This window comes from Lynx canadensis, chromosome F1 (genome assembly GCF_007474595.2).
Source record: "Lynx canadensis isolate LIC74 chromosome F1, mLynCan4.pri.v2, whole genome shotgun sequence".
Classification (NCBI taxonomy): Eukaryota; Metazoa; Chordata; class Mammalia; order Carnivora; family Felidae; genus Lynx; species Lynx canadensis.
In genome coordinates, this window is record NC_044319.2 from 45,053,818 (window position 1) to 45,078,002 (window position 24,185).

General features: G+C 33.2%; 1 protein-coding gene across 1 annotated transcript in view; it reads left to right on the top strand.

The window, feature by feature from the left end:
• KCNT2 (potassium sodium-activated channel subfamily T member 2) overlaps positions 1-24,185 on the top strand; it is a 198,164-nt gene that overhangs the window by 166,297 nt on the left and 7,682 nt on the right. The window contains exons 18-19 of the mRNA XM_032591711.1: positions 6,393-6,693; positions 22,173-22,257. Coding sequence (XP_032447602.1) covers positions 6,393-6,693; positions 22,173-22,257 — 386 coding nt within the window. The remainder of the gene's footprint in view (positions 1-6,392; positions 6,694-22,172; positions 22,258-24,185) is intronic.

Below are 24,185 nucleotides of genomic sequence, written 5' to 3' on the forward strand. Positions count from 1 at the left end.
ACTAGGGCACCTGATATAATAATACAGCCAATTAAAATAAGAACAACATTCCCTTCTCAATTTGTTCTTAGTAGCTCAGATGAATGTAAATTCTATGGAAGACAGCCACCATGTAGTTAGCAATTACATAACAATAATATTTAAGATCTTAAAGAAGAAAAAAGTACGATTTTCTGGGTCTAAAAGCACTAGGAAGGCTGTTAGGTAATTGAAACCCCTGTACACTGATTGTTTCTGAATGACAGTTTTAAAGGCCCAGGGGAAAAAATTAACCACAATGTGAGAAATAATATCAAGACGATAAATTAGCTAGGTTTCAAAATTCCACAGAGACCAAAGAAAGGAAAGATTTAATTAAACACACATTCATGCACACACACACACGAAATATTGCCAAGGATGTGTGAATATGCAACTTAATGTATAAATTTAGAACAAACAATAAAAAAGGAAAGTGAATTCATAAGTATAAGAGTAACTGACTAGGATTGATTTTCTTTTAGGGACAATAACAGAAAGATAGGTACTAGATATGGGGTGGGGGAGATGGAAAGAGAAAGAGGAGAAAAAAAGAGAAGAGAGAGAGAGATGTATTCTGTTCAACAGTGCTAGAAAGCTAGGACAAGTCTGTGGATTATTTAGCACTGTCTCTAAATAGACAACCTGGGATTTTTTTTCACTTGGACATAAAATTAAATTTTGACTTTGAAGTTATCAGATTGGAATGGTGAGTTGCTAGAGGTTCTACGTGCTATGGGTAAACTTTATATTCACAGACTAATAGATGAAATAGAACATGGAGACAAAATATCTGATTTTTAGATACGGAAAATGAAGTCAAGAAGAGATTGAAATTAGTTTTGCTATTCCACCAGGTGATTAACTTTTAAAAAGAAGCTATCATTTGAACCTTAGTTCTTGAGTAATTATTTGACTTTAGAATTTATATTAGAGAATTACTACAGAATTCTTTTGTTTGTTTTTTGCATCGAAAATTGTGAAAATTGTCACTATTTTTCAAGAAGCTTGGTTGGTTTGTTCGAAGTCATGAGGTATTAGCCTGGTAGGACTGAAAATACAATGTAGTATTGGATTCCAAAGTCAGCATATTTTAGACTATAATGTTGTTGATTGTCTACTTATCTCTGTGATTCTGAAAATATGCTGAAAATACATCTAAATACAATGTAACTAGTTATTTTCTATCTTTTCTTAGATCACAGACTAAAGGAATTGGTTAATCTGAGCCTTTATAGAAAGTGGGGAAACATCTTTCTGTGAACTTTTTTAAATACAAAGAAATGTCCATGAGACCCCAGATCACTAGCCAAGGTGCATATGGATTAAATTCAGATGATCTCTCAAGTATTCTTACACTTTAACCTTCCTTTAAATTTTTTTATGTTTATTTTTGAGAGGGAGAGATGGAGTGTGAGCAGGGGAGGGGCAGAGAGAGAGAGAGAGAGAGAGAGAGAGAGACGCAGAATCCGAAGCAGGCTCCAGGCTCCGAGCTGTCAGTACAGAGCCCTCTGTGGGTCTCGAACTCAGGAAAGGTGAGATCATGACCTGAGCCAAAGTCAGTTGCCTAACCGACTGAGCCACCCAGGCGCTCCTAACCTTCCTTTAATGGAAAACATTAGATAGGAATTCTTTTATAAAGTGTTAAACTAACATATCTTTAATGATTTCATTTTCCTCAGTTTTCTTTAACAACAATTCAGGATGTCTTCAATCATAAATCACATAGCACAGTTTAAGTCTATTTTAAAGCCTATAAAACTATTCTTAAGGGAGTCATGAATCTAGATTACAAACACTCACTTTCAAACTATTGGGTGAATAGATTTATTTTAAAATACCACTTTGTTCCACAGATTGCTCAGTAACCTTATGACATGAATAACTTCAACAAAAAAAATCGAGAGGAAGTTGAACTGAGTCATTTTGGGGTGTGTGTGTGTGTGTGTGTGTGTGTGTGTGTGTGTACATGTGCATGTGTTTGTGTGTGTAGAGTGTGGAAAAGAATATTTGATATATATTGTGATTCTGACACTTTCTACCTTTCTGAAAACAATGAAACTAATTAAGCTGTTTTAGGCATAAGAAACATTTTCTGCCAATTCTCATTCTTGTGAAAAAATATTTGTAGGCTTTTTAAAAGCTATATTAAGTTTGATCAATATTTGGAAAATAATATAATTTTTAAAAATAATAATGTTTTAAATTTATATGAAAACTGTTGATTAGCCATATGAATTTTTCATTTCCTTATTGAACTATATAAATATGTTCCCAGAAGCATTTCATAAAAAATATGTGTTAGTCCATTCAAGTTGTTATAGTAAATTACCACAGGCTCTGGGTAGCGTATACACAACAGAAATTGATTGTTCACAACTCAGGAGGCTGGAAGTGGGAGATGAGGGTGGTAACATGGTCTGGTGAAGGCCCCCTTCTGATCACAGACATCTCATTGGCTAATTCCAGGGCAGAAGAGGCTAAGGATCTCTCTGAGGTCTTTTTACTAAAGGCAATAATCCCATTCATGAGGGCTCAACACTTACAACCTAATCATCTTCTGAAGACTTCACTTACTAATACCATCACTTTTGGGGCTTAAGATTTTAACAAAGAAACTTTCAGGGGATACAACATTCAGATCAGACCATAGCAATAGCAATATGAAAATGTCTTTTTTCATTCTTGTAAACATTAGTATTAAATCTTGATTTTCATGTTAGTAATTATGTTAGTCTTCTGATAGTAAAAGTACAAAAATCTCACACCAGAGTCCTCCCTCCCGTTATTCATAGAAATAATAAAGAATAAGTTCTAGAAGCAGTGCAGAGCAATAAATCTCCCCTTCCGCTTAAATACTTGTTCTCTTCTTCAGATTCACAAAACTTTAACCAAGGAATCTTTACGCCCAAGGAATCTTTGTTTACAACACCTTGATTTCTTGTAAAATACAGCCACTGATAGAGAAAACTACATCAGAAAGATGAGTCATTCCTGTCTTTTTCATACCCATTTCTCACTTTTATATAACCCTTCATAATTATTTCTTCCTCTTGTCTCCCTTTTACTGTCTTTTCATACCAGATCATGAACCATAATATTAACTAATATTTAGTGAGCATTTTCTGAGACAGGCACTATATTGTGCACTTTTCAAGTATTATCTCTTAGGTCTCAGAAAAACACTGTGGGCAAAGTAAAACTATAATTACCACTTTTCATATAGGGAAATGGGCGTCATCTTAGAGAGTTTAAATTACATAACCACGAATGCAGAGCTGGTAGATGGTGAAACATGTATTTAAACCCAGGTCTATCTGATGGCAGTGGTCTTGCTTTTAAGCAGTCTGTCACTCTGACTCTAAATTCAGGAAAAAGTCCTACAATCAAGGCACTTTCTTCGTCTCCCAACACCACACTGTTTCCACTAGATTATGGTGTGTCATGTTAAAAACACAATAGAGGTAATCCAGATGATGAGATGGCAGCAAGAAAGTATATTTATAAATGGACTTAAACTTTTTTTTAACATTTATTTATTTTTGAGAGACAGAGACAGAACATGAGTGGGGAAGGGGCAGAGAGAGGGAGACACAGAATCCGAAGTAGGCTCCAGGCTCTGAGCTGTCAGCCCGGAGCTCAACGCGGGCCTAAACCCATGAACTATGAGATCATGAGTTGAGCCGAAGTCAGAAGATTAACTGACTGAGCAACCCAGGCGCCCCTAAATGGACCTTTTTAAAAAGCACACAGGTGTACACACACATATTTGCTACCCAGGAATAGAAAAACTAATGTTTATTTCCAGTGTAATTGTTATTGTCAATAATTATTCTAACTAGGATGTGTTATTATTATTATATGTAGAAAATTATAGTTGGCACGTATTTTCTTTTTACATTGATGTGTTATAGGAATTTGCACAACATTTCAATGAGGTGGAAGATGGTTATTATTATTCTCATTTTACATAGTGGTTAAAGCAGATTTGTTGTAGGAACAAAGCTAGGAAATATCCAAAATATCATTCAAACTTGTGATCTTAATACATAAAATTCAGTGTACTTTTCATTATGTCATATTGGAAATATGGGAGAAAACCTGCAAATTTCAAAACACAAGGAACAATCTATGTGTTGTCAGGTTCAAATTTCTTAAAATTAATCTTCAAATCCTTCAAATTCCTTTTTTCTGTACTTAAAGTGAAATATACAAAGAAATGATACTTATTTTATTGAATAATTGACAAAAAGGCCTTGTGATCCCTATGGATTTTCTTTATAAATCATGCCATTCCTTTCTTACGAAAATTCAAAACAATGATGAACAGGGTATTCAGTAATTATAGCTTATACATACGTAGGCTTCAGTTCATGTTTTAGATGTTTGCTTGATACATTCCCTGGTATATATAACTAAGAAAAATCATTTGCAAAGACAGATAGGGTTTCATCCTCTACTTGAATTATGGGACTGGCAAGGTTACTATTTCCACACATTTGTAGGAAATCAAACTATTACTCACAGGGACTTTTGACTAGAAAGATCACTTCAAATAAATTTAAGATTAACAAAACCCGCAAGCCAAAATGTCTAAATCTGTATTTTTTCATTTTTGCTACAAAGTACATATAAACTGAATCTACTGAACAAAGATTGGTATTATTTAATGATGGTAGATATTAGTCAAGGGCTTATGTATTTTACTTCCACAGAAGAGGGTTTACAGTATATTATCAAGTAGGTGAGACTAGAGGAAGTTAAGACTCATAAAAGTATCCATGATTGCAAAACCAGGCAGCATCCAAATTTTATTACTTCCAATTTAAATTCTGTGTCTCAAATAAGTTTTCTAAAAACACTAAAATAAAATTTTCTCTTGTGCAGATTTGAAAGTTAAATTATTTTTAATATCGCTCACTGTTTTGAAACAGAAATGTGGATGAATATTTAAATTTTTTCATTGAATTTAAGTGTGAGGTAATGTCATAGCTTGCCACTAGGAATTGTATGGAAGGCATTGACTGAGACTTGGTAACTTACATTCACTTTTAAAGGGTTTTATTGGATCTACCTCTAGACCTTACTTAAATTGGTCATTTAAACGGTATTACTTTGAAACCCAGCAAAACATGAATGATAGAGCTAAAGTTCAAACTTCCATGCATAGAAGGGAAACACAGTTAGCAGATTCATGAGTATTGCCCTTATGTACAGTACAATTTAGGAAACTGTTCATTTGCATATGCATCCTTTTAGAAGGTAAGACCTTCAGCTTTGATCCATGTTGCATTTCGTTTAAATTCCTGGTATGAAAAGCAACATTTTGAAACAGCTTTTATTTATTAAGCTTTTATTTATTAAGGGCCTACAATCAAAGGAAAGCTTCTTACTTTAAAAATCAGATTTAGTAGTAAAAAAGTAAATCAAAATACACTTTCTGAGTTTGTTTATTGTTTTTGCTTCCAATGGAGAATAGCCTGATTTAAATTTTATTTATGATTCTGGAGTACATTTGTGAAATATTAATATTTACAACAGATTTTCACTTAGAATACTGAGAACAGTTCCTGAAATACGTTTTAATATTTTAATCAGAAAAAGGTTTATGTCATGAATAGTTAATGCATGAACTAATTAAAAAGTGGTTTTGTTTTCTTCTGGGTCATGTGAGTAAATTAAAAAAAAAATCACACTTTACAAAGTTCATTCCAATGCCATTTTGAGAAAGAGCAATAATTTAAAAATCCTTTAAAATATTATGAATTCCAAAAGTAAAACAACTTGCATTATATTTATTTAAATTTCATGTGAAATGCCTGTAGTAGATTTGGAAAAGTTCATTACATTGACTTTATTTGAATAAAATTTTAAAATATTTTTTTGTGGGGTGCCTGCGTTGCTTAGTCGGTTGGGTGACCAACTTTGGCTCAGGTCATGATCTCACAGTTCATGAGTTCGACCCCTGTGTCGGGCTCTGTGCTGACAGCTCAGAGCCTGGAGCCTGCTTTGGATCTGTGTCTCCCTCTCTCTCTGCCCCTCCCCTGCTCGTGCTCTGTCTCTCTCTGTCTCTCAAAAAATAAATGTTAAAAAAAAATTTTAAAAATAAGATATTTTTTTTTGTTTGTGTCTCCAAACAACTCTATGCTAGTAGGGTTATATTGAAGATGCAAAGATATCTGGTTCATATATAAGTTCAAAAGAAGTATTCTCAAATAATATTTTTGGTGGTAACAAAATGTACTCAATGATCAAGATTTTGCTCTTTCTGGGGATATATAATTATACCAAGATATTAGCAAAAGATATCAGCTTACCTCCAGGTTACAATTATCCCTAAAATATCTAATTATCCATATCCATTTCCTTTACAGTCTCAAATATCTATCAGTGTAGAAGAGTGGGAAGACACCAAAGACTGCAAAGAACAAGGTCATCACCGAAGCAACCACCGCAACTCAACATCCAGCGACCAGTCAGACCATCCCTTGCTGCGGAGAAAGAGCATGCAGTGGGCCCGAAGACTGAGCAGAAAAGGTCCAAAACACTCTGGTAAAACAGCTGAGAAAATAACCCAGCAGCGACTGAACCTCTACAGGAGGTCAGAAAGACAAGAGCTTGCTGAACTTGTGAATAATAGAATGAAACACTTGGGTCTTTCTACAGCGGGATATGGTATGCTCTTTAAAAGTATTGTGTGATATGGACTTGTGATTTCTTGCCATGGTTGTTGTATAGCTGGTTCACATTTAGTAAGTTAAGAATCACATTTTTGTTTCACAGGCCAATTTGAAATAACTACTGGCATTTATCTAATATAGAAAATTATGATGACAGCCAAAGTAAATGCAAAAAATGTTAAGTATTTGCATAGTTCTTTAGGCACTCTGCTGAACCTGTTACATAAATTATCTTAATTTTATTTTTCACCAAAACTCTTCCATTTTAGAGATAAGAAAACTTAGTCAATAACTTGCTAATTAGCTTGTTAATAGCGTGGCTGAGATTTATAACCCGTTCTGTCATGTTCTTACACATGCACACGCGTGCACATGCACACACACACGTACCACATCTCATTCTAGGATCTGGGATAAAATGAATTTGAGGCATGGGCAAGCAACTAAATGTAGCAGTCACAGATGAACTGAAATGTCTCTTTAAATTTGTTTAGTTTCTTGTGGTCCAGGAACAAAAGTCTCCAAAAGCTTTAATTTGAATTCAAACAGTACTTGATATATAGTATAGATCTGTATCAATAATTATTATTTCCTATGTTGATCTGTGACTGCAGTATAGATCAAAATGCACAGCTGAAATAAAAAACAAAGATAATTTAAAAATACATTGTTTACTAGCCTATGAATTTTATTAAAAAAAAATTGTCACACTTCAGAGTAAAGCCAAATGATAAATAAAATGGTGTTGTTATAAATATAACTTGGGTAAATCAGAAGCTAAGATAATGTAAGTATTATGCAGGTTAAGGATAAAACGGAATGCACTCTATATTTGCCCCCAAAGTCTCAACTTGAAACAGTGTACGTAGGGAGAAAGTTTAGTTGTTGAATTAGTTAGAGTTTAAAAGAAGTTAGCCTGTGTTTCTCTAAACATATTTACTGAGTACCAACTCTGTGCCAGGAACTATGCTAGGTGCTTTATGTGTATTTTTCATTACTCTTCATAACCCTGATTGGATAGGTGTCCCGTTTTACCCTAAGAATTTGAAGCTCAGAGCTTAAAGACCTTGCTCAAGGACATACAGTTGAAATGTATTGGAGTCAGGATTCCATATGTAATTGAAACAATTATTTTTTACTTAAGTGTAGTACAGACTCATCCATGACCAATAATTTTAATATAATCACACAAGGTCTTACATTAAGAAATAAATTAGAAGAAAAATTTATCTTCTTTTTAAAAATTATATGAATAGCTCTTTGCTAATTTGATGACACTAAGTATGATTGTATTTCGTATAGAACTATAGTCCTATATTTGTGTGTACTTTTGTTAGTTATTATTCAGCTACTCTTTCTTTTTTTGGAAAGTTCTAGTAAATGATTGTTCATCCAAGTTCCAGCTGTGTTTCATGAACATTATAACCCAAGGCTGGTCCTGTAAGCAGTGTGGCAGATAACAGTTTGACTCTAAGAGACACAAAAATGCATGAACTGGCTGCATGGGAGAATCATCAGGGAACATATTATGTTTTTGCTAATGAAACTTCTATCAGGTACCTTGCATTTAGTTATTATCTGTGTTGTGTTTTTTTTATATAAATTTGTTAATTTAATTCTCACACTAACTCTTACAGAAAGGAAGAATGGATATTGTCCACCTTCTTTTTTTTTTTTTTTTTGCTCTCTTTTCCTTTTTATTTCTTCTTCTCTCTGTCCATTTTAACCATCTATCCATCCATAGATCCATCATCCTTTCTAAAGCCATGTGTTGGACACCTTTAACAGCATAAAGATTATGAAAATAGGACTTGAGATTTAATACATCATGGACTTACTAGACTTCTCCATGTGTTCCTAACTCATAATAATTCATCCATGCAACAGATATTATTGGTCTGTACTGAGAATAGACTAATGACCTGTTGAGATAGGACTTCTGCATTTATTAGACTTATATTTTAGAAGCCAATAGATTTATCAGATTATTTAACTCCTCCAAGCCATTTTTTTTAATCACTGTGAAATGGAAATAATAATACCCATCTCATAAGTGTCTTGTGAGGGACAAATGGGATAATCAGTAATGTCCTTAGCTCAGAACTGGCATTCAATTAATACCACAAATCTTCCATATATCTATTTAAGTACTGTATGTATATCTGTGTTTTATACATAAAAGGAGTAAGTTGTGGTTTTTTTGCCCACCTCAAAAAACAAAACAAAATAAAAACAAAAACAAGTTTTGCACCCTCAGAGGCAATATTGCCTCCATTGAGGATGTAATAACAAAACCAGTTATTATTTTGCATGTTTGCCTTCCTTCCTTGAGAGAAAGGGAATGTCTTACTCATCTTTTCATCTTTGTATCCCCAACATATTACACATTTCCTGACACATAGGAACCCAGTAACTGCACATTGAATGCGTGAACAAATGGAATGCTTACAGGTGAGAAAACAGGGTCTCAAATATAAATGATTTCCTAGCCTACTAGACACTCAAGTCAGTACTTTAAGACTTTTGACTCTATGTCTATTTATGTTTCCACTATACCACATGTTCTTTGTACATATTGTCAGTATTTTATGGTGATTTACAGTTGAAAAATATTTTTACATACTTAAAAAAATGCATGATGATTAATTTAACCACAAGTTATAATCTGCTTTTTTTCTGAGTTAGGTCTGGCGTGCTCTAAAAGAATGAATAGATTACTTTTGACCTGTTGGATATGAGACATAAAGGAGAGGGAAATGGAAGAGTCAAAAGATGACTTCTGAGGGTTCTTATTTGAACATTAAGTGTATGGCGGTGACATTCACTGAGCTTAGAAAAAGAAGACAAATATGTTGGGGTAAAGGTACTAAATTTAACTCAGTGCCTAAAAGACTTCCAGTAGGTGATGCTGTAAAAGAAGCTGAATTTCTGCTATTGGGTGTCAGAAAAAGAAATGAGATGTTATGTAGACTTGAGACTGTATATGCTGATAGAGCATTTGGATTTTAATTAAAGTCATAGGAGTAGATGAAATAACCTCTGATGAAGGGCTATTCTCTTAGAACTTTGGAAAAAACTTGTATTTTTCAGAAATGTTAAGGGAAGGAATATTCTTTAAAAACAAGAGACTGAAATGTCTATAACTGAATTGCCCAAAAGATGTGCCATATTACAGTAGTATGCTATCGTGTTACATGGTTTATCATGACACTGATCCTTTATACTTTCAGAAAGCCCTGTGGGACCTGGGGTGGTTAGAGGCACTCCTCAGGCTGGTTACTTCCAGCCATAAGCAATTTTGTCTGTTATCCCAATGTGAGTGCAAATATCATTTCTTTTGTGTTCTATGATGTGAAAAATGTTGGAAAGCATTGGGCTGAGAAATAGGAAGCAATATTAATAATGCCAAAGAGTATTGTTGAGTATAGTGATAAGTCATTGATGGACCGTGGTGAAAGTTGTATCAGTTAAGTGGCATGCGTACAAGTCAAATTTGAGTAGCTTGAGGAACGATGTGAGGTAAGGATTTGAATATAGTGGATATAAATATATTAGGGACCCCAAGGTATTGAAAATGTAATCTATCTCATTGTTCCACCATCTATTGCTTCTCTTGCCAAAATCATATTACAGTAAAAGATAAATGTGGGAACTCTGATTCTTTTGTCCACATTCCATCCAGCAGGTAAGAAGGAGATACCAGAGAACAAAGAGTGGTCTTTTCAGTTAAAACATATTATCAAATAATTACACACACCATTTCTATTATGTCCATTGGAAAAGAATATGGCTTATTTTTGATGGCCCAAACCTAACATTAAAGAAGACAAGAAGAAAGACTATTTAGAGACAACTATCTGTCTGCCATAGTAGATATTTTTTAAGAATTTTCATTGTGAAGGAAAGGTGAGAATACGGAGCTAACTGCATGGGAAAGTGGTGAGGGGAGAGAGACTGTTTTGAAGATCAGGGAGATGGGAGCATGTTTATTAAGACTGAGCCATTAGTGAAGAAGTTGGAAATACAGGAAAAAGATCATAGTTGGAACGCTTAGCTTAGATATTTGGAAATGAGCTTAGATATTTCAAAATATTTGTTTTAAATGCAGTAAATTTGTAAGTATTTTGACAGGAAGGTGAGTAACATTTTATGTGATGTTACATAGTATACATTATGTGGCCGATATTATTTTCTAAATCTAAAAATTCAATTCTGGAACACATCTGACCCTATGGATTTGGGAGATGGAATTTGAGGACCTGTATATTTTGGAAAAATAGCTGAAGTGAAAAATCACAAATTCTGCTTGCTTCCCATTGAATTTTGGGGGGAAATTTCAATATAATTTTTAAAACTTCACCTCAAAGTTCATGGCATTGTATACTAGCTAGCCATGTGTTTTGTTACTATCTTCCTGAAAATCATGTTTTTTTAACCATCAAACAAGGATAATAAAGCTTTCCTAAAGGGATGTGGTATAAAATAATAAAATGTATGTGCAAAAAAAAATAATCTATAAACTATACAGCAAATATGAATAATTATAATTTTATGTTCATAACTAGCCTTATTCTTCAACAATATATTTAGGCTCTCGCACTCACAAAAAATTATTCTTTCCAACTATTGACAGATTCTTGATGATTAGCCACAGAATGGCACACACTATTAAGTATAAATTGGCAAGCAAGTCTTCCTAGTGTGACTGCTCCTACAGGTGCTAGCCGGTTTTGACATGGATTGTTGTAAGTTTCGTACTGTTACTAAAAGATGAAACCCCAAGGGAGGAAAAGAAAGAAATTCCTTTCAGTAACAAAGAGATAAGTACTAGTTAGACACTGGCTTTTATTACATCTACCAGAAAGTCTTAGTTTCCTTCTAAAGTAAATTTATAATTGCCCAAAATAATGAACAGATTAGACAAAATATTGTTTTAATAGCCAATTTAGAGACTCAATTGTTAATTATTCTCCTTCTTATGGGAAAGAAATAAGCAAAATTAACAAAAAGATCGTTATTCCCACCCAAGTTACAATAGAAAAGGTGGTGGTAGAAGGAGGAGGAGCAGTACTAAGAGGAGGAGGAGTAGTAATAATAGCAATCATGAATTTCTCATACTCTTTTATAAATCAATGATCATTTTTGTATAAGCTTTTAACAAAAAATATCGCAAAATCTTAATCCAAAAATCAGGTACCTAATTTAGTACAAAATTATTTACAAATTTATCCTAAAAAAAATTACCAAGAAAGGAAAAAGCTCCATAGATAGGTATTTCTTATGGAATGTTTTGCAACATTTAGTACTTAGGAGGAATAATGTTAGTATCTGAAGTCACTGTAACAACTTCATCAACACTTTAGTATTTCAAAAGAAATTGGTACTAAATTTTTATTGTTTTTGAAATGTATTATTTAACTTTTTCCAATACAAATTAATACAATAATATTGATATATACAGTCAATATGCTCCCGGTATAGATTCCCAGAATATGGATGATTTTATGTTACTCTGTATTTCCAGAACTGATTCATTCTTATGAAGAGTCAGTCAGAAATAGAAGAATACATAGATGTGCTTGTTTTATGTTAATCTCATTGTACATATAGAATATTAATAGAAAAATATCAAACTCAATGCTTTTCTTAATAGATAAAGTAATGAAGCTTTCAAAGGGCATAATTGATGAGGTGATAATGATTTCTGGTAAATGAAAATATTTGAGCAATGAACTTTTCATATATCCCTAAATTGAAACTATACAGTTTTTCTTCATGGAGTTGTAACATGTCCTTCTCAGGACATTAATTTTTCAATAATATCAATATTTTTACATAATTTAACACTGCAGTCAACTTAATTGCACTTAAGTATACATATATTTTATCATTATGACTAGAAATTCAAATGCTGTGTTTTATGTGTGTGTAAGAAAAATGTGGCCAATTTGAATAGTGGCCAATTTGAATAAACGAAATATTTTTTACCATTAAGAAAAACTGTCGGTTGAATGAACTTTTTACTCAGCATATTATTGACAGAGCAAAGAATGGCTACCTGAAAGCATTAAAACAACAAAAAGAAACTTCCAATTATGATGACCATTTATGCTGTCAATTTAAATAACTAGAAAAAATATAAATCAATAGCGTGCAGACACTTGAACAAAAGAAATCATAACTCCGTTTCCTGAAAAAAGAGAATCAGATGGACCCAAAATAAAATATATATGCATTTATATGACCTTTTCCAGTAGAAAAATCAGTCAACAGAAACAGATCCAGAAAAGCATAAATACTTAAGTAGTTTTTACAGTATCGTTTATATGTTCAACATTGTAGAGGAAAACAGAAGTATGATAAGGAAAGAAACTGAAGATTAAAAGAGACCATACTAAATTTCCTAGAGGTCAGAATTTATGATGCAGTATTAAAAATGAAATGTATGCTGAGTGGCATTAACATCAGAATATTGCAGAGGAAAATATCAAAGAACATAAAGCCAAAGCAATAGACTATCCAAAATGCAGACTAGAGAGAGAGAGAGAAAAAAAACCTTGAAAAAATAGAATGTTACTTATGGTGCGATAGTATCATGTAGTCATGTAATTGGTGTCTCAGAAGGAAAGAAGGGAATGGATATTTGAAGAAATAATGACCAAAATTTTTCCAAAGTTGATGCAAACTATTCAAGATCTGAAGTTCAATGAAGCTTGAGCAGTATAACAAATACAATAATGCCAAGACACAGTGTACAATATTGCTGAAAGCCAATGATAGAAGACTTCAAAAGGAGCCTGAGGAAAAAGACATTTTATAAATGAAGAACAAATACACTTGAATCTTGAACAACACAGGTTTGAAATATGCAGGTCTACTTATACATATATTGTGTTCAGTATACACATACAGTACTGTAAATTTATTTTCCTTATGATTTTCTTCAAAACATTTTTTCTCTAGCTGACTTTATTTCAAGAGTACAGTATATAATACGTATAACATACACATGTGTTAAGTGACTTTATTTATTGGTAAGGCTTTTAGTCAATAGTAGGTTATCAGTAGTGAAGTTTGGGGGCAGTCATAGGTTACAAGCAGATTTTCTACTACATAAGGGGCTTGCAACCCTAACTCTTGCATTGTTCAAGGGTCAACTGTACAAGGATGACAGCAGACTTCTTGACAGAAACCTTGCAAACCAAGACACAATAGAGAAACATCACTGGAGTACTGAAAAAAAATAGTGTACCTAAAACTTTAAATACAGTAAAAATATATTTGTAAAATAAAAGCAAATAAAGACTATTGTAGACAAACAAAAGCTGAGAGACTTTGTCAGCAACAGATCTTCACAATGAAAATAAATGTTAAAGGAAGTTCTTAAGACAGAAGAGAATTGATGCCAGGTGAAAATTTAGATCTGAAAAGAAGTGGTAGGGGTGCCTGGCTGGTTCAGTCAGAAGAAAATGTGACTCTTGATCTTGGGGTTGTAGGGTCATAGGTTCAAGCCCCATATTGGGCATAGAGATTACTAAAAAAATAAACTTTTTTTTAAAGAAAGATAAAAATAAATGGTAAATATGGGAAAATATAAAATATATGTTTTACCTCATAAATTTTGTTTAAAGACAATGTACTATTTATAACAAACATTTTAAGGTTTATAGAATATATACAAGCAAACATGTATGGCAATAATAACTCAGATAATAGGAAGGGAAAAATATAACGTAGTCAGATTGTTATACTACATATGAAGTGGTATGTTATTTAAGCATACCTACTGAGAAGTTAAAGCTGTACATTGTAAACCCTAGAGAAAGAAACAGCAAAGTACAGTACACCAGTGTTTGTTAAAAAAAAAGAAAAAAGAAAGAAAGAAAAAGAGAAAAGAAAAAAGAAAAAGAAAGAAAAAAACAACCATCCTTGCTTGTTTGTATATTATCTGTGACTACTTTTACTTTACAGTGTAAAAAGTTTAATAAATACAACAGAGATTGTATAGCCTGAAAAGCCTGAAATATTTACTATCTAGCCCTTTACAGGAAAACATTTGCCAAACTATGACCAGGAGAAAATAAAAATAATGAAATCAAAGAGATATAACTAACAACCAATAGTGCAAATGAATTGGAATGATTATAAGAAGAAATTTTTAAAATCTTAAAAACACAACTAGGAAGAAGGTAAATTAAACATAATTATATTGATACTTATATTAAATATAAATGGACTAAACATTTCAGTTAAAAAGCAGAAGTCATCAGATTAGATAAAAAAAAGGCAGGGTCCAATTCTGTATTGTCTAAGAAATGCACCTAAAATTTAAAGAAACAAATAGGTTAAAAGTAAAAGCATAAAAAATATATTTCTTGCAATCATAAATCCAAAGAAAATTGAGCGGCTATATAAATATTAAAGTAGATCCATGCCATACCATGGATGCTTGACATTGTGCAAACATACAAAGAGGGGAAAAGCCATGCAGAAACACACTGCAGACTTCTAGAAAAGTGATTGTTTTTAGAAATAAGTGATTGCTAAGGGTTGGGGGAGTGAGAGGAACAACCGACAGCAAAGGGCAGGAGGGAGCTTTTTGGCATTATGGAAATGTTTTCTATCATAATTATGGTATAGCTTGCATTACTGTACGTATTTGTCTAGACTCCTCGTACACTTGGAATTAGTGAATTTCATTTTTTGTTTAACAGCAAGTGTATGAGATAAAAGAACAGCAGTGATTATCCTAAGATAACTTAAAGAATGTTTAAAATCATATAAGAAGTTTACAGTAAATTTAGTGTTATAAGTAAACCTATAACTACAGATGCGTGACCTCTATTCTGAAGACTGTATTTACATACTATACTGCTTCTCAGAAAATTGCTAAAAAGGTCTGTGAAGGAAAGGACTTGGCCTATCTTTTCATTGCTCTGTCCTCTGATTTAGAATTGTAACTGGTCTAATCATACCAGTTAACATTATTAAATGACTAAATTGAAGAACAAAATAATACATGTGTGACAAATTATGATTATGAACTATCACAAAAGTGCCTCCTATAAGTCATATGGAAATAATACAGGACAGCTGCAAAATTGGAAAACGTTATTTTTAGGTTGTGCAGATATTATGTTCAATACATTTTCTTCAGCCTCAGATATTGTTTCAGGTGAAGTATCTTTAAATTTAAAGCAGTGTGGTCAATTGTTAAAATGAAGAAAAAATATATAGTCTTTCCAAAATCTTTTAGATTTTCTGTGGTATATTTATTCTACTTTTTAAGACTATCAACTAGAGTCATAGTTTTAAATTTAGAAGTACTTCACCTGAAAACATACCTAACACATTTGAAAATGTAATTAATGTTCTACTTAAAAATAAGTGTACCTATACTCCTGACTTTGCAGACAACCTGTATCATTTTGACTCACATCACTTAATATAAAATATCTGCCGTCAGAGTATTTTGAAAGAAACGAGCATTTATTGAGCAGCTCCCATTCACCAGGGACACAAAATTACTCTGAATTACTCAGTACTTGGTGGGGTTGGGAGAAGGGCACATGCAGTGGAGAAAGCATTTTAACAAAACAAAACTGGACTTTACACCATTGAAAAAATATGTTCTTAGAAGTATTATTCACTTTTACTTCCATTATTTTTGTTTTTGAATACTCTATCAATTTCAAAAATAATGATAAAATAGGGTTTTGTGTTTTGGTCTTTTAATATTTATAAAAGATAATAGATTTTAAAAGGTTAGGAAACATTGCATACTGTATTTTAAAAGGAAAATTGAGCCTAAAGTAATTAGTTTTGTGTCTGAAGCTAGTAAGTGATGGAGTGGCTCATGGCAGAGTTGGAACTGAACAGTTTCTGAAACTTGGCTTTATATCATGCTGCTTGTTTTACTAATTGTTTCATCTAATCTTCATTTCTTAGTGGTTTATATGAAGGGAGGTTACAAAAGTCCTGATTTTTATCTTATGTATCATAAAATAGTTCTAAATTATTGGAAGGTAATGAAAATTGCTTAAAATAGAGGTAATTAAACAGAAAGATTCTTTTATCCTTATCTCTAACCTTTTTTTCCCCTTAGACTGGTAAGTTCAGTAAATTTGACAAAAGAGTTGTACTCATAAGCATAGCTTGGTATTAAACTAAAACAGATGAGCAAATTAAGTCAGCATTATAAAACTCGCCAGTTTTATAGTTGAATAACACATAATATGTTTAGAAGTTTAGAGATGGGAAAAATGAAATCATCACTGGATTATGCTACTACTGATTATTTGGATTATTGGACTATGTAGAAGAAATAAGCACTGTGCAACTGAGAGTATTTTCCTCAATGAGGTTTCTTGCAGTGACTGAAGAAAAACATACCCTCACTCTGATACATCAATTTCTTTGTCTTTGCTTTTTTCATCAGCATCCATATATGCTGTTGTATCTCTCCCATCTAAGACCATCTCAGTCTCTCCTTCCCTCCCTTATGGCTCCCATGTTTCCTACCCCTACTCTATCCCCACTTTTTCAGGCTCACTATCCCCACTCTTTCAGGCTCACTAGCTATCTTTTCCTCCCTTCTTTCAAATTTCCTTCATTTCCATTGCTCCCAGGATACCATCATCTTTCACCTGGGCTTCTGCACTGTCTATCTACTCTTCTTGAGACCAGACTTGAGGCCCTAACGTCCATTTCCCACAAAGCAGCCAAGGAACATAATATAGTCAATAGGAAATTAGATCATACCACTAAATCTTCCACCCTAATAGCCCTTCTTGGTTTCCCATTGCTTTTAGAATAAAATTCGAGCTTCTGATGAACATCTATAAAGCCCTACGGGATCTGGTCCTAGCTTGACTTTTCAACATTGACCCCAGTTAATCTCCTTCTTGCTCACTTCAATCCAGGGCCTGTTTTCTGCAATTTAAACTCAACCATCTCAGTCTTTCCCATTGCTGTTCTCTTTGGACACTTTTCTCCCCCCTGTCTTTGTATGCTAACACCTTCATACTGCAATATCTATACAGTTATTGTTTATAGGTTATGAAATGATTTTGCCTGCACAATAATAATAGGAAACCTTTATGTAGCATTTAATATAAATCAGACACTGATTCTAAGAACTAAATATTTATATTAATATATTAATTTTACATTATATTAGTTATTCATTTATAATTTAATTCTAACATTAACCTATGAGATAACACTATTGTTCGCTTCCCTTTTACAGGTGAGGAAATCGAGCACAAAAGATTAGAAGAAATTAAGTAATTTGCCTAAGGAGGCTTTAGCATGAGTAATTGAGAAAACTGGATTTCTTTCTTTCTCTTTTTAATTTTTATTTATTTTGAGAGACAGAGCACACAAGCAGGGGAGGAGCAAGAGAGAGAGGGAGACACAGAATCTGAAGCAGGCTCCAGGCTCAGAGCTGTCAGCACAGAGCCCAACACAGGGCTTGAACTCATGAGCTATGAGATCATGACCTTGAGCCCAAGTCAGACGCTCAACAGACTGAGCCACCCAGGTGTTCCGAGAAAGCTGGATTTCAACAGAGGCACTCTGGTTTTAGAATCTCTGTTCTTAACTGAGTCTCTTGATTTAAAATGCCTCTTTAGGGGAGCCTGGGTGGCTCAGTCTGTTAAGTGTCTGAATTTGGCTCAGGTCATGATCTTGCAGTTGGGGAGTTCCAGCCCGCATTGGGCTCTATGCTGACAGCTGAGAACCTGGGACCTGCTTCAGATTCTGTGTCTCCTTCTCTCTCAGCCCTTCCACCCCTCCTCCCCCCACCTCTCACTCTGTCTCTCCCTCTCTCTCAAAAATAAACATTAAAAAAATAATAAAAAAAATAATAAAATGTCTCTAATTATATAACACATAATGGATATGCTTTTGGAAATATTTAATGAAACCTACACAAATTATGTAGGATTTCAATTTCTTTCTTATCAAATTTCGTTCTCCTTATTTAAAAGTATTCTTAAAATACTTTAACAAGAAGTATTTTGTAAGAACAACAGGAGTATAAATCCATTTCCTTTCTAATGTGATCTATTTACTTGAAACACTCTAAGCAGAATATTTGCTATATGAAGATTGTGATTGAATAATTGCATATACTAATTAATACAGCAAATTAAGTTTCTTGGTAAATACTATTGGAAAATTTAAAATATCTTTTAAATTTTTCAATATTCTAGTACATTTATTTTAAATTTTCGCAAGATAATTTTTAATTTATGATAATTATATCAATGATGAAGTAATTTCAATAAAACGATGCAAATGAAGAGTGATTTTTATTTTCTCAGGGTCAGATGTTATCAGGAACACGCTGAATGTTCTCACAACAGATTTTCTTAGCAGATATTTTTCTGATAGGACATGGAGTATTGATTCTGGTTCATGAAACATTTTAAAAAGCAAATTTATTAATTCACTAAATTTGTTGTAGTTTTGGTAAAGAGCCTTATTTAATCCACTGTGACTTTGCCACTACCAAAGAGGATGATTATAATAGGATCTTAAAGATCTAGGAGACCTACCAGTTTCCCCATCAGAATTCAGAAATAACAAAAGAATAAATATAAGGAATGACCGATAGAGACAATAATTCCAGACTTGCAGCTGAAAAACTAGACCATTGAATGTGGTTTTGATATGTGGCCACAACAGGCTTTTAAAACCTTGCTTCCTAATTCTTAACCACAGAGTCACAAAGGGAAGGAGAATGAACTGCAGGACTTCCCAAAAAAGCAGCGTGACAGAGAAAAAGCAGACCAGAATTAACTCTACAGCAAGGCAGACATGAAAGAGAAAGAGAGAGTGGCTTTGAACTCAGCAACTTCTTTTAACTTCTTTTAACCTAACACCGAGGAGAAGTCAGCAAGGGGTGGATGAGGAAAGAAACCAGGAATGATGAGCTCTGATTGTGTTACCCATGCATGTCTTGATATAAATCATATGGAATATGGAATTGAGCACATTAGCAAAACATTTCCTTTGATTTCTGGAGTGCATGGAAAAATGAAAATCTTCAAAATGATAAATAAGACTACTTGAGCAGAAAAAAATCAACACAATAGTTGTATCTATTGCTATAAAGTTCTCAGCTATCTACACAGTTTTTTCACTTATAACAAGCAAACCAAGTCACCAATATATCTTGACTTCCTTCCAGGTGTAAAATGAGTACAACATTATTTTAATAGTCAACGAGAGAGGTTGGGGATTAACATGGACTGAGAAGTTATTTGTTAAAATTGTTTTTCCTCTAATGCCATTGTTCAATAATATTCATTGTTTATATGAGAAATTTAAATAATGCCACTGTTTTACATAAGAAATTGAGTTAGACATAACCAAATAAGATGGAGATTTTCTGGTAGGCTGGTTACATTGTAGAGCATCATGTTTCAGTCTCCAGAATGTACTATCAGTATGTTCCTTTGTATAGCACCTGGGGAAATTCAGACAAAAGGAAAGTTTCTCAAAAAGCATAGATAAATCAAAATTGCTTTTTATAAAGAAAAAGGATCTCTGTCATCTCCTACCAGTACCAGATGTTTTGAATTGGAATTATACCTAATTTGAAATAAGCTCAACATCATATATTCATTGGATTTCCAAGCTCCAACTGGTTGAGTTAGCCATCTACCTGTAGGTATAATTGACAGGTTTGGCAAATAAAAAATACAGGGTTCCCAGTTAAATTTGAATTTCAGATAACAAATAAATGTTTTAGCATAAGTATATCACAAACAATATTTGGGACACGTGTGTCCAAAAATTATTAGTTTTTATCTGAAATTCAGATTTCACCAAGCAGTCTCTATTTGGCCTGACAATCCTATCCCTATGCCAGGATACAATTACTTGTGTCCACCCCAGAGACATGCAACCAAACATGTTCTTTTTTAAATATAAATGTTATGATTTTATTATTATAATGGTTGTATTGGCAAACTTATGGTGAGTTCGATTACATTGCAGTTTATTGTCCTTGTAAGATAAAGATGTTCATTTATAGACTTTAAAAGTAGGGCACATCTGCATATCAACTTGAACTATCATAACCGAAAATATTATTAAATTTTGCTCATTAGAGTGATAGGCTTCTAGTTAGAGGAATACAGTGATAGACATTATTTTTTTAAAACATGATACATATTTTCCAGTGCAGGAAATTATTAGAGTCAAATATGTTGGCCTAAAAAAGACCTTTACTTGACGCATTTGAATATTGATATATCTCCATTGGTATGAAACACATTCTTAGAGTTTGGATCAAAATGCAAAACTCAGTACTTTTGTTCAGGAACCAAGCTTATCTGCAGCTGAAGTGGCTAGAAAGATATTGTGGCTCTAGAGAAGGATTTTGAGCAGTATCCTCACAACCTAAAAATACTACCTTTGGGAGGATTGATGTTTACTGAAGTATGTGTCCACATGGCTTTACATTTACATCTTATCATAGCTTTGGCAGCTAAGAAATTGAGATCTCAAAGCTGTTTTATTTTTAAGTGCCCAATATAATGCAAGTTAGCTCTCCAAACTTGAAGGCTGACAATGTCTTCAGAGTGAATTGAAAAAAAATGAAAGAACATAGCCTTTTATTTTAAAAATACATATTGTCTTAGAGGAAAAACAAATAATTTAGCAGTACACTTTCCTTGAAACTTACAGTTAATTCTACGAGAATCTTTATATTTTGCAAAAACATATCAGGTATATCTTATAACAAAGTCAAACATATTTAGAGCCTTCAACCTTTTTAGATAAATTTCTATTGTGTTTTCTTTTTTTTAATGTTCATTTGTTTACTTAGAGAGAACGTGAGAGCGGGGAGAGGGACAGAGAGAGAGGGAGAGAGAAAATCCCAAGCAGGCTCTGCACTGTCATCGCAGAGCCCCTGACATGGTGCGCTGTCTCAAGAACCATGAGATCATAACCTGAGCCAAAATCAAGTGTTGGATGGACATTAACTGAATGAGCCACCCAGGCACCCCTCTGTTGTGTTTTCTAAACAGAATGTCATCAGATGATTTTTCACAGAATTACCCATATGAATGTTCATATCTGGGATGGCTACCTATAACCACAATTAGTTTTTATAATGAATAAGACATAATAAACTAATAAACATTTTGTCTCACTATTTCTTTAATAGAAAGACTTTCAGTGTAATAGCTTAAAGAGGGTAGAATATAACTGTAGTTGTTCTGAACAGAATTAGATACTTTATTTCTATCATCTGTTGGAACAAAAAATGAGTACCTGTCAGATATTCCAATAACAGTAATTTGAAAATAGTCAAAGTTATGTACACAATCATGCTGTGGGCAGAACTATAGCAAGCTCTCGTTGACAGCTATATGGTTTGAAGATTAGATGCTCTACAGTAATTCCTGTAATTTTCTGTAAGTAGTATAACAAACTTGGCATTTATTTATCTTCTAGATGAAATGAATGATCATCAAAGTACCCTCTCCTACATCCTGATTAACCCGTCTCCAGATACCAGGCTAGAGCTGAATGATGTTGTGTAAGTTGATCTCATATCTCACATAAGGCATTTATTTTTAGAAAACCAGTTAACTTATTTATTTTTATATTTTTGTTTTCACCATTATAGTCCCTTATTTCTTGTGTCATAAATGCTTAGAAACTCTAAGCCTAATTTTTGTGTTCAATAAACAAATGTATTTCATGTATTTCTATGTATTCTATGTATTATGTATTTTCTATACTATAAAAAACATTGTAGAATGTAGAGGCATAAAAGAAGGAAAGAGCAGAAGAATTCTGTATTCTGTGAGCTCCTATATATTTGGAGAAATAAGAGAAAATATGTGGAATAATAAGAGAACAGCTTAGAGGGAAACTTGATATACCCCACACTATCTCCTCAATATCTTAGAGTTTCCAAAAGCTCTGAGTAATATAAGTCAAAAGACTTATTAAGAAAAGGTCTATGGTAGTAACTTGATTAATCAAAAACTCTGTATTATGCGTGTACAATTGCATTAGTGTTTCCTTAAAAGTGCAATAGAGATTAGATGTTTTTCCTGACTTCAAAGTGCTTACATTCTAATTAACAAAACTGCAATTTAAACATAAAAAATTTAATAGCAATATATACTATGGCTTTGTTACTAATGAATTAAACATCCACTGAGTGTGACAGTGTTTTTCTCATTTCAAAGAGGAAAACTGTGAATTACAGTGATTACAGAGGATATAAGGACTTGAACTAGACTTTGAAAGGTAGATAGGAAAGCACAGGACATTCCAGAACAGGGAAATGGATAGAGAAAATGCACTACGTGGGGATTGCATAATATGCTTCATTTGGCAACCCTACAGAGTCCAGTTTGACCAGAGTAAAAAAGCTTTGTATTATTAGCATCTCTGTTGTTAATTAAACCTAATATTGGAAATATACATTAAACCTGACTCTGGAAGGACTTTAGATGAAAAATACGGAGTTTAAACTCAGTTTAAACCTTATTGGCAAGGAACAGTGCTTAACATATGAACAAGAAAGTAGAAAGATTTTAGAAAGGCATTTTGACAGTTCATGGTGTCAGCCTAGGGGAGAAATTCCTAATGTGCATCTGCCCTTGAGGTCCAAGGTCCTGAGGCTGAGCTGGATCAAGAGCTGCTGAGCTAAGTGAGGTAGCTAACTCCAGGTTTCATTACTGACTTAATACAAATACCAAAGATCCAAAAGTCTCAGCGGGTGTTAGGTCCACAGGATGTGTTTGTATCTATAATCAGGAAAATCATTAATAAAGTCAGAGACTAAGAGGACTGAGAACATTCTGTGATGCAGAGCATGAAATGGATCCTTGCAAGTGGTTTAGAACTAAAGCTAGTAATGTGCCAAGATTTAGAAGCCTACCTTGATATGTTTTGTGAGAGATTTCTTTTGAGATGGAAAGGGTACTTTTTTTTTTTTTTTTAAGAGCATTGCAAGCAGCAGTAGAATTTATTGGCAGGATGGCTTAAGGTTGAAATAGACATGAAAATAAGGAAACCAGTTACATTGTTGTTAGGCAGGTGTGAAGGAGATAAGAATCTCTGGAAGCATTAGGATAATGGATTGTAAAGGCAGGTTTCTACGTAGATACATTTATGGAGGCAAAGACTAAGACTTGTTCATTGATACGGGACTTGGAAAAGGAGTATAACATGGCAATTCTATTTGATTGCAAAATAATAAATGAATGCTCGTTCACTGAAGCAAGTCAGAAAAGGGAAGCAATTTTCTAGAAAGGAAAGGGGGCATTGTTGGCTGTGGAGAAAAAGGAAATGATTAGTTTTCTATTATGAATAAAGCTGATATGAACATCCAAAAAACAAGAGAGATAGATGACAAGCTAGAGTTTAGATACATCATTCAGTGTGCTACATGGAAATGTCTAGAAAGCGTAAAGAAATAGAGTACTGGAGCTTTGAAAGGAAGCTAGT